This window comes from Lissotriton vulgaris, chromosome 5, assembly GCF_964263255.1.
Source record: "Lissotriton vulgaris chromosome 5, aLisVul1.2, whole genome shotgun sequence".
Lineage (NCBI taxonomy): Eukaryota > Metazoa > Chordata > Amphibia > Caudata > Salamandridae > Lissotriton > Lissotriton vulgaris.
This window is the reverse complement of record NC_141693.1, coordinates 65,802,926-65,815,152: the sequence shown is the minus strand read 5'-3', so window position 1 is coordinate 65,815,152 and position 12,227 is coordinate 65,802,926. Positions and strand designations below refer to the sequence as shown.

At 47.3% G+C, this 12,227-nt stretch overlaps 1 protein-coding gene across 1 annotated transcript in view; it reads left to right on the top strand.

Moving 5' to 3' along the window:
• Positions 1-12,014, top strand: part of LOC147710186 (E3 ubiquitin-protein ligase TRIM39-like) — a 144,152-nt gene extending 132,138 nt beyond the window's left edge. Inside the window, exon 6 of the mRNA XM_086920873.1 lies at positions 10,881-12,014. Within this exon, the coding sequence (XP_086776999.1) occupies positions 10,881-11,395 (515 nt within the window). The 3' untranslated portion in view covers positions 11,396-12,014. The remainder of the gene's footprint in view (positions 1-10,880) is intronic.
• Positions 12,015-12,227: the final 213 nt, after the last annotated feature.

Sequence of the window (12,227 nt, the reverse complement as noted above, 5' to 3'; positions counted from 1 at the left end):
ATACTGCATAAACAACCTGCAAGCAGATTACAATATTTCTATACAGATCTGAATCAATACCAGTCCTGAGGATGGTTTCATCAAATAACTGCTAAGAAACCGAAACGTCGACAATGCACCTCATCCCTCTCTTTTGTTTTATTCAAATCTGTTTTGGGATAGGTGTCTTTTAGGTTCTGTTGAGTCACTGATTAATTTTTATGTGTACCCACAGTCCTAAAATCTTATTTGCTTAATTATCTGTATATGAAACTGATTTTCTTCAATGAACTACTTGATAAAAACATTTTTTTCGTATACACCTTGTGTCTTTGTCTATATGTTATATGTTGATAATACAAATTGATTAATTTGGATTAATTCACTATAAGGACGATTTATTGGTTCTTTACAAAATAATTCTAATTACCAAACATAGATTGAATAAAGTCCCTTGAAGGCACTTTCACCCCTCTACCTTCATTACCCAAGCCCTCAAGGGTATTCCGGGTTGCTCACTTCCTTAACTAGTACCCTCGAGAAAGCCTGGCGCCACGACCAGTCAACAGAAAACATGACAGCCCTCGAGCGCCATCCGCAAACACCACCAGCTGATCCGCACCACCAAAAGGACAACATTCAGAAAACGACTGAACAACAACACCCACAGCAGCAAGGAACTCTTCAGCATCGTTAAAGAGCTCTCCAACCCCAGCGCCAGCAACAACGACATCACACCCTCGCAAGACCTCTGCGACTCACTCGCCTCGTTCTTCCACCGCAAGATCGCCGACATACACAACCGCTTCGGCTCCCAGACCACGCACCGAACCAGCGCCCCCCACCACCACCCTCTGCACCTGTACCTCGGTCAGCACTGAAGACACCACCCGCGTGATGAACACCATCCACTCCGGCTCCCCAGCCGACCCCTGTCCACACCACATCTTTAACAAAGCCGACTCCATCATCGCACCCCAACTCCGGAACATCATTAAGAGCTCCTTCGCATTCGCTACCTTCCCGGAGAGCTGGAAACATGTGGAGCTCAGCGCCCTCCTGAAGAAACCCACCGCGGACCCCACGGACCTCAAGAACTTCCGCCCCATCTCGCTCCTCCCTTTTTCCTGCCAAAGTCATCGAGAAGACCGTCAAACAACTATCCGCCTTCCTTGAGACAAACGGATCCCTCGACCCCCTCGCAGTCAGGTTTCCAAGCAAACCACAGCACCAAGACTGCCCTCATCGCAGCTACCGACGACACCCGGTCCCTGCTCGACAACGGGGAAACTGCTGCCCTCATCCTCCTCAACCTATCGGCCGCATTCAATACAGTCTGCCACCTCACCCTAACAACCCGCCTCCAACACGCCGGGATCCAAGGGAACGCCCTGGAATGGATCACCTCCTTCCTCTCCGACAGAACTCAAGAGAGTCCGCATCCCCCCTCCCCCCCCCCCCCCCCTTCTGCTCAGCGGCCACCAAGATCATCTGCTGCGTTCCTCAAGGCTCCTCGCTCAGCCGCTCAGCTCTTCAACGTCTACACGAGCCACCTCGCAGCCATCGCACGCCAACACAACCTAAACATCATCTCCTACGCTGACAACACCTAGCTGATCCTCTCCCTCACCAACGACCCCTCCACCACCAGAGCCAGCCTCCGGGAAGGAATGAAAGACGTCACGGAACGGATGAAGCTGAACTCAGACACTGAAACCGAACTCAGACAAAACTGAAGTCCTCCTCCTCGGACCATCCCCCTCCGCCTGGGACAACTCCTGGTGGCCCCCGCACTGGGCACTGCCCCCAAGCCCACGGACCACGCACGCAACCTGGGCTTCATCCTGGACTCCTCGCTCACGATGACCAAACAAGTCAACGCCGTCTCGTCATCCTGTTTCAGCACCCTGCGCATGCTCCGAAAGATCTTCCGGTGGATCCCCACCGAAACCAGAAAGACGGTCACCCCGGCCCTTGTCACCAGCCGAATGGACTACGGGAACACCCTCTATGCTGGAACCACAGCCAAACAACAGAAATTACTCCAGCGCATACAGAACACTTCTGCACGACTCACCCTGGACATCCCCAGTCAGCCACATCTCTGCCCATCTGAGAGACCTGCACTGGCTCCCCGTCAGCAAGAGGATCACGTTCAGACACCTCACCCACGCACACAAGGCTCTCCACGACATGGGCCCCAAATACCTCAACAACCGCCTCACATTCTACACACCCGCCAGCTCCGATCCGCCAGCCTCGCCCTCGCCACCGTCCCACGAATTCGCAGAACCACCACCCGAGGAAGATCTTTCCCCTACCTGGCGGCCAAGACATGGAACTCCTTCCCCACCCACCTACGGCTGACCCAGGACCATCTCTCCTTCAGGAAGCAACCTTCGAGCAGTAGCAGCGCCTCCCCCCACCCCCCCTCCTCCTCCTCCCAGCGCCTTGAGACCCTAGCGGGTGAGTAGCGCGCTCTACAAATGTGTTTGATATGCTACCACCTAAAGTGGAAGGTAACAGTTTCTTGGTTTTATCCATCCAGATTAAGCCCTCAGGCAACCAGTGGCACCTTTACAAGTGTGGAATCAGTCATGGTATTCTTAACAACAGAGTACCTTGTGGTGTGGGTCCAGGGAAAGGGAGCCAGCGACCTCTGACTGAGGCTGTGATGTCGGGCACTGTCGTCCTCTCGATCTGGAGGTCGGAGACAGTCCAGACTAACAGCTTGGGTTCCGCAAACTCTGCAGACGTCCCCCAGCTCCCCTCGGACACCACATGCTACATGTAAGCTCAGGTCCCTCGGATTCCGCAAATTTTCCCAGCACTCCTTGAACTCCTCATGCTACGGCACCCCCAGGTGGGCTGCAGATTGTTGCAAGCACACTCCTAGGCACAGTGTGAGTACTGCATACATCAGGATGGACAATGTTCCGTCATACCCTGCGCGGTCCTTATGTGTTAACTGGGAGATGCTTTCTGTCCCTTGGATCTCCTGGACAGGAGACGAGTCAGCCGACCCTTGGAGAGTGCTTAAGGACCCGGGCCACGTCAGTCCGCAATTAACTGCAGGGCAGCAAATTCCCATCAAAATCCACTGAGTGATAGTCCCCTTCATGGAGCACAACAATCCCCAAGCCACCACAAGTCTATGGAATGTCCAGTTGCTGTCCCTCCTGCCCCAATGGTTCCTCTTGTCAATGTCCATTCATCGAACCAGCATAGTATGGTTCTAATCCCCAAAGCGTCTCAAACTCCTTAGGGCACAGCCCCAGGAGTTCTGCCCACAGTGGCCTTTGAAGATGAGATCAGTTGAAAAGGCCACCTTCAAAATGCACAGGCCCGCTCTAAATGTAGTCTTGTCTGCCAGTCTACCCTATTTTTAGTGAGGCATGGGCCCTGCCCCTTGGAATTCAGGTGCTAATTCCACCCCCTCTTATCCATCCCAGAAATCTGCATTTTCCTTTAAGGCCCTAGTTTATGGCTATCTATCAGGAAAGTACAGCTGTAACTGTCCCCCAGCACCCAGATTGGAGACAGGCCGACAAGCACACAAAGCAACGAGCTCAGAAATTCCCACTTCCCAAAGTGACATTTGCACATTAGTAATGTTGAATTCACTCACCATACCGGAGATGATTTTCCGTTACTAACTCATTGATATCAAACACTATACTGCCAAAGAACGCGACGGGATTGCCATTTGTGTCTGGAACGTTAATGGCCTAGCATCAAAAATGCACGACCAAGAGTTCATAAATTATCTGACTACCTTCGACATTATCTTGCTTCAAGAAACTTGGGATGATAAGCCTCTAGACCTGCAAGGCTACGTCACCAGCTCATTGCTGGGAGCAAAGATGTCAGCCTCTGGTCGCCGCTTGGGGGGCTTGCAGCTCTCTGCCTCAATAACTAAAATTGGCGAGCTCCTCCCTGTCACTGTACACCTAACTCCACCAAGCTGCATTCAAGGAATAAAGGTAACTCTTAGGCAAACCCCCCACCCCCCCCTAAACAGGAAATTATAATAATAAATGTTTATGTTCACCCGAAACAAAAATCAAAGGCAGTGAAAGAGCTGCTACTTGAGCTACAGAGAGTAATGGAAGAAGAATCAACTATCTCATAGTCCTGGCTGGCGACTTCAACATGCAGCTCTTAGGGTCTACCAAGGAAGACGACTCAACCCAGGACCTCTCGAGAGCATGGGGAATTCAAACACGATGCCAAACACAGTCCGCTAAGCCACCAAGCATAGCAACAAACTTACTTAGGGGCTTAGAACACCTAAATATGAGAGCCCTGAATGGACGGTTTACAGACGATATTCCACCAGCAGCTACATACCACTCATCTGTTGCATCATCACATCTAGACTTCACTTTTACAACATTGTCCCTGTTAAATAAAGTAGCCACCTTCAAGATTGCTAACAGTAACTTTAGCGACCACCTCCCACAAGAGTTGAATCTTCTAACAAGAGCTTGCCAAATCCCAGAAACTATCAATTCCATCTTGTCGGAAGAAACAAGCAACCTAAGAAGAATAAGATGCAACTCCGCCAACATTGATAAAATAGCTGTAGAGGCCCAAGCTCTATACATCCAAGTTCAAGATAATTCAATGCATCCAATAGGAAGCTGGGGATCATTCACCAAATCTATAGGAGACAAATATTCACAACGCAACAGTCAGAAGCAAGGGAAAGTGGCAGCTGCTTCATCTGATCCATTAAACAGCCCTGTCTCTAAAAAACTAAAACCAACTATAAATCAAACTTTTAAGCGACTGCGCAAATCCCCAAACAATCGGAAACTGCAAGGTACACTCCTTTGAGTTAAGGACAACTCTAAAAAGAAGGAAATGGGAGGAGAAAGGAGCAAAAGATAATGAACTCTGGGCGAAACTTATGGAAAGCTAAGACATTATTGGATATAAAATAACATCCTTAAAAGGAACACCAACAGCAATACACAATGTAAAAAAACTAACATCACATAAATAGCGATGGGTAAGTACAGGTCGGAGACATTATGCAACTCCCTATTGTAGGCAATCCACGTAGGTAAAAAGACTTTTTAACAATTTAAAATAATGCATTTTGATTTAGGTTGATGTTGACAAGAGGCGATCTGCAAGGCGTATATAGGTTGTAAGGCCTATATTTAGAGCTGTGTTTTCTGGGCTTAGGGCCGCAATGATTGCCTGTCTCCACGACCGAATTCCCAACCTGTTCCACTCCCCTTTTCAGTTTGTGTCTGCGCAGTGACATAAATGCTGGGCAGAGACAGACCACGTGCTCCATTGTTTCAGCCGTCCTGCCGCACCCTCTGCACCATAATACATCAGACGTACTGCGCCAGCCTGGCAGATCTTTTAAAAATTGCCAGTCACTGAGTCTAATGGCCATAAACCCAAGTTTTAGATGCAGGGAGTAGGTGCATGACAGGAAGGTTGCAGGGGCTTGCTGCCCGTACGAATTCATAATAGCCCAAGTGTGTCTGCGTTTTGCAAGGTGGTTTTTATCAATAATGAGGGAACTCATTCTGACACATTTCTTAACGGTGCTTTTAAACAGACGCGCTGGGGTTGAGGTCCCATAGGTCACCCACAGAGAGGTCTAGAATGGAATCTTTAAAAAGGCGACCATACGAGCCCCCTGGATTTTTCCCGGTGATATCTAGCCAGACTAGTGACTCCAGTGAGCCTGCGTCTTCTTGTCTCAGTTTATGGCAAACATTTAAAAACGTGCCAGTACTAGAGACTTCATCATTTAGTAGGCCCAGTTCTAGCCTAATCTGGGCAGCAGAGGCACTTTTGGGCAAGCGGAGGACCTTTTTATAGATTTAAGTTACTTGTTGGTTTAGAGTCTTATTTAGTTTACCCTTAAAAGTCTCAATACCATATAGTGTCGTACCAATTTTTGCTCTCATAACCTCTAGTAAAGGTGTTCGACTTGGGCCGGACATCTTTTTTGAGAGCTTTGAGAGGGTCACTTGTAAGGTCACAGCTTTAACTAATATATCCTTTCGTTGTTTCACAAAATTACCCCTTGAGTCAAGGTTAACCCCTAGGTATTTGTATGTACTTCCTACTACAATACTCATGTTATTATACAACCATCCACCCCCGGCTTTTCTTTTTTTACCAAAGGTAACCACTTGGGTTTTCTTTAGGTTAACCTCTAATTGATTTATGGTGGTGTAATTGTATAGTTTAGCCAGGAGCCTTTGTAAACCTACTTGAGTGAGACTAAAAAGCACTAAATCGTCAGCATAGAGCAGGTTAAAACTTATGATTTAAACTTATGTTTGACGCAAAACAGAAAAATAGTGCTAACTTCTGGAAAACAGTCAATAAATTGCAGCATCCCAATCCAAGTATCCGCTCCAATATCACCGAAGCTACCTGAGTAGACTACCTAACAAAACATTTCAACGACCAAGAACCTGAAATAACTGCCTCTCTTGGCTACTCGTACCATGCCGGCACAAAAAATACCATTCGAGAGGGTAGAAACCAAAAACAAGTGAGCACTGAATTGGCAGGAAACCAGAGCACACTATATTTATTCAAAATATCTTATTCATTTGAGTACTTTATTGGTTCCGGATAGATCACACCCAAAGTAGATTTTTCAAAAGAGTTTTATTTGTGAACAGTGTTAATTTCTCAGGATTCACTATATCAATCACTTTAGCCTACACGTGTTTCATCACAGCATGTGGCTGTGACTCATCAGGGCTGATCAAATGATCGTGACTCGTGGTCGGGGAGCCGGTGATAATTCCAACCCGGTCCTAGTCGGGTAGTTATTTGGCACAGACGAGTGCTATGCGTGCCGTCACGAGATTATTTAGGCTGGTAAATGTCCTCAATTCAAAACCGGCTGTGTGCAGCCGGGTTTCAGCTTGTAACGCTGCTGTCTCCGAAATGCGGGAACACTGTTCCCGCATTTCGGAGACAGCAGCGTTACAAGCTGAAACCCGGCTGCACACAGCCGGTTTTGAATTGAGGACATTTACCAGCCTAAATAATCTCGTGACGACCACGAGTCACGATCATTTGATCAGCCCTGATGAGTCACAGCCACATGCTGTGATGAAACACGTGTAGGCTAAAGTGATTGATATAGTGAATCCTGAGAAATTAACACTGTTCACAAATAAAACTCTTTTGAAAAATCTACTTTGGGTGTGATCTATCCGGAACCAATAAAGTACTCAAATGAATAAGATATTTTGAATAAATATAGTGTGCTCTGGTTTCCTGCCAAATCAACATAAGAGGGGTTGGTTTCACCACTTCTCTTTACAGAGGTTAAGGTTTTCCTCTGACCAAGAAGCACCTACCTTGATACCACAAGAACTCAAATCTATACCGTTAGAAGTCGAGCGCCTAATCTTTCTGAACACTTAAAAAACCGACCCACAGATATAACCAAGTGAGCACTGAATTACCGATCCTGCCGCAGCCAGATGTAGCTCGTCCGTCAAACCAGGACTCCAAAACCTGTTTAGAAGACCTGCAATAAGAACTCCTGGCTGATGATAAACGTAAACAAATCTCCAGAGGCAGACGGGCAGGAGCTCCAGGCCCGAATGGTATACCACCTTTGCTATATAAGCAGCATGCGGATTTCTGGAGCAATGCACTAGTTCCAGTAATAGGGCACGCTATAAGAACAAAAGAAATTCCAGAGTCATGGCGAGGCTCCATCATCAGCCCCATATTCAAGCATGGGGTGAGATCCGACCCAAACAACTGTCGCCTGATAGCCTTGATCGACACAGAGGCTAAATACTAAGCAGGAATTGTCCTTAATGACCTGGTTGCTTGGTCTACAAGACGCAGTATAATACCTATGACCCAAATGGGCTTTCGCCAAGGGCTAGGAACTACAACAAACATTATGGCCATAACTATGCTTATGGAAGCAGCGAAGCAAGGTAAACATCCGTTGTACCTTTGCTTCATTGATTACACCGCAGCCTTCGACCACATAGACCGCTTCAAACTTTGGCTAAAGCTGAAAGAATGGGGGATTCCGTTAACCCTCCTAGACCAACTCATTGAGCTGCATACCGACACATGGGTCAGAATTAAACTGGGCGCAGGAAGGCACCTCTCAAGAAAAATAAATACAAGGAAGGGCTTAAAACAAGGATGCGTCTTGGCCCCTTTGCTCTTCAGCCTCTTCCTGGCGGACCTGCCAGCAGAACTGGATGCTTGCTCTTCACACTCGCCGAAGCTTGGCACAATGATACTGACAAATTTACTTTATGCTGATGACCTAGTGCTGATCAGCAGAATTCCGATAGGACTTCAGCACCTTTTAGATGTTACCCACAACTTCTCACATCGGAACGCTCTAAAAATAAATTTAAAAAAATCAAGTCATGAGTGTAAACCACCGTAAGAAGACTAGTCACAGTTGGTACATGGAAGGTAAACGCCTGGACCAAGTAAGTTCTTACAAATACTTGGGCGTACTCCTAGATCAAAACAATTCCTTCAAACCACAACTTGAATCTCTACGAAGGAAGGGAGTAATGACCTGCATGGTATTAAAGCTCCTGAAGAAATTGCTACCAGACTTGACACTTGACCCCCTCTTAAAGGTCCTGTGTGCAAAATTGCAACCAGTAATCACCTACGGGAGCGAATCCATGACAGGAAGAGATGCTGCTACCCTTGACTGTATAATCGCAACCTCCTACCGGGCGATATTTCAGCTCCCCAAATATGTTTCTCCTGCGCAAATAAGGCTGGAATTTGGGATCCAGAAACCGGAAATAAAAAGGCAGGGAGCTTTCTTAACCCTTTCGATGCTGATGACTAGCTCAGCTCGTCATCACCCACGGGTGTCGTGTGCTGATGACGAGCTGAGCTCGTCATAGTGCCACTAAAATGGCATTTTCCAGCACTGGGGGGGAAACGCCCAGCAGCCATGTGGTTAAAGAGTTGGCACAAAATCAGAGCTGTTGAAAGAGGGGCCTTGAATAACCTCCTTTGGCTAGAGCTGACCCGCACTGGAAATTCACCAGTTAACGTCTACCCACAGAACTCTCTGCCCATTGGTGCCTGGAATACACCAATGGGCCATTTGGTTTTTAAAAAAATAGTAACTAAGTCGACCAGGCTCATATGTGCTATAGAGGACAAGAACTTGGTTTCCAAGAGAGCTCATGGCTGGGTTGTACTTAACAACTACGATGTCCTAAAACCTCAGCCCTACCTCATGGACGGATCTGAGCTCGAGACCAAAGAAAAATTCTTAAAACTACGGCTGGGAGTCGGCCCGTTCATGCCACTGTGGGAAAGAAGAGAAACTGATGACGTGTGCCGTTTTTGTGCGAAAGACCCGGAGACCCTGATTCACATTATATGCATATGCAAGAAGCTGGACGGCATACGGAAAAGCCTGTTAAAACCACTATTTAAGCAGCATGGAGTAAGGTCCTGCAGACAGGCAGTGATGCTGTTTTTTAACCCTTCTTTTTTGCAGCTAAACTGTCGCCTTACAAAATTCTTTGACCTGATAGCACAGAGGCTGAAAATTATTTGCTGCCAATAGCATAGACCAACCGAGACTATAACAGACTCTGAACTGGCCCGCTGCACCGATTTTAACATTACGCAGTACATAATGATCTCAGAAAGACCTACTATCCTGTGTCAGCAGTGCTACTTCAATCTGAATAATATTATGTCTTTTAGTACCAATGCAAGGTAGATTTTAAACTTGGACTAATTTTTATTGTTTATTCAAGTAAAGTTTTTAGATATCAACCGGTAATGCTTCGAATGCAACGGTTTTAATTCATCATGCATAATAAATTACTTAATTATACTGCCACTCTTCTGCATGTAGGAAATACAGCTCAATTTGCAATGCAAAGCAATGCAGTAAGCAGGCCTCACCGTACTGAGCACACAGCACAGTGCCATTCACTATCAGTGTATGTAGTGCACACAAGCACATGTCCTATCTCATCCCCCCACCCTGCCCCCAGGGAGTACTCCGATGTAGCAAGAGACATGCAAATCCTTGGCAAGTAGCTTTTTAAACGTCCAGCATCAGTAACCTGCACACACAGGCCCCGCCATTGCAAACCTGTGGCATGTTTGAAGAGCTATCACCGTGGGTGGTACAACCAGTGTTCCAGGCCCACATAGGAGCATTTGAGTTACACGCCCTAGGTATATGTCTTACCCCAAGCCAAATGAGTTATAGATGACCCAAATCAGCCAATCATGTATACACCAATCGCCAGTATGTATATGACAAACACTGTGCTTTGGCACTGAATGGCAGTGTCAAAAGTGCTCAAAGTTCTAAGACTAGCACATAGATCAGCAGAAAATCAGGAGGGACAACAGCAAAAAGTCGAGGGCCATTTCCAACATGTAGTATGTCTCTTGTGGTGTAGTGTAGAATGCCTTGCGTGGTAGCGTAGTGTAGTGTTGAGTTGTGTGGTAGTGTAGTATGTTGCATAGTGCAGTGTACTGTTTAGTAGAAATGTTCTCTCTACGGAGTGCAGTGTGCTGTTTGGTGTAGTGTAGTATGTCTTGTGTGGTGTAGTGTAGCATGCCTCGTGTGGGATAGTGTAGTAAGCCTTATGTGTGGTAATGTGGTGTAGTATGTGCTGCGTTGTACAGTGTAGTGGAATGTCCTATGTAGTTCAGGGTGCTGTTTGGTGTAGTGTGTGCTCTAGATGAATGAGCGCCTTAGAGTAGTGAGCAGTCTAGTGCCATGAGCTCTGGCACAGCGTGTTCCCTAGCACAGAGTACACCTTCCAGATGTGCTTTAAATAAATCATATGCAAAAAAGAAAGCAGTAGTTACAGCCATTATATGTGTCATTAAAACTTTAATTCTGAATCTTTTCTCTGCAGTGATGGTGACTCTGGATCCTGACACGGCTCATCCTGAGCTCCGCCTGTCTGAGGGGCGGAGGCGAGTGAGAGACACGGGCACAGCACAGCACCTGCCGGACACCCCCAAGAGATTCACCTCCCTCTGTCCCTGTGTGCTGGGGAGCGAGGGGTTCACCTCTGGTAGACATTACTGGGAGGTGCAGCTTCTGCAGGAGGAAGTTGCATGGTATGTGGGGGTCGCAGCAGAGTCTGTGAACAGGAAAGGGAAGATCACATGGTCACCTGATGGAGGAGTGTGGGCTGTGGAGGGGTGGGGGGGTAAGTACGAGGCTCTCACTTCTCCTGAGACCCCTTTGTCCCCTCGTGAGAAGCCCCTGAAGCTGGGGGTGTATCTGGACTACGAGTGGGGGCGGCTGTCTCTGTACAATGCTGACTCCATGGAGCTTCTCTTCACATTCCCACAAGCCCCCTTCAAAGAGAGGCTCTTCCCGTTCTTCTTGCTCGGGGGAGGAGCAGAGCTGAGACTGGTGTGAGACCTGAAGAGACATTCAGCCCCTCATCCCTCCGGCCCACCCTCTTCTGCAGTGATAACAATGTAAGGGACTAAGTCTCTTGGGAGGGACCCAGTTATTAGGATGTTTATTTCAGCTTTAAAGAGCTCCTTTGCCCTTGACTCTGTATTACAGGACTGACTTATGCCAGTATCTTGTGTTAGACTAACACAGATTGATAAATTCTCTGGGAATTATAACACAATTGTGGGCACTTGACAGGGTTGTTACAGCTCCTGCCCACGTTCCTTTCATAAAAGTGCTGTTGTTCCTTAAAATAAAAAGTCATTTGAGGAGCAACGTCTGTGGTCTACGCTGTCAGGTGTCCATGTGGCAGGGAACTCTCAAGCCCCAGAGTGCAACATGCCATTGGCTTAAAAAGCCACGACTAACACGACATAAAAATATCTGGATCTATCAGTGGCTTTTACCAGTTACAGCCACTGCTGACGCTTACACCTAAACGAAGAACAAGCCCAAAACTCCAAGGACGCATGATGATTGAGCAAGGAGCTGAGGTTGCGTGAGTACTCCTGGAGCATAGTCCGTCTGTTTTTTACTGTTTTTATGGATTTTAATATAGAAGAAAAAGAGAGAAGGGAAGCAGTAGAGGGAAGGAGCAAGGGGAAGGACAGAATAGTCCAGTAACCACGCCACTCAATGGAGCCACCCTCTCACCACATGAGGGAGTCGGAGGTCAGTGCTCTTACCAACTCAACTAAAGGGGGGGGAAGCATTTTTTGCAAGGGCAGTCGTGGGAAAAACTCGGGCAGTCATGGGAAAAACTCATGCAGTCGTATGAGCAATCTAAGGG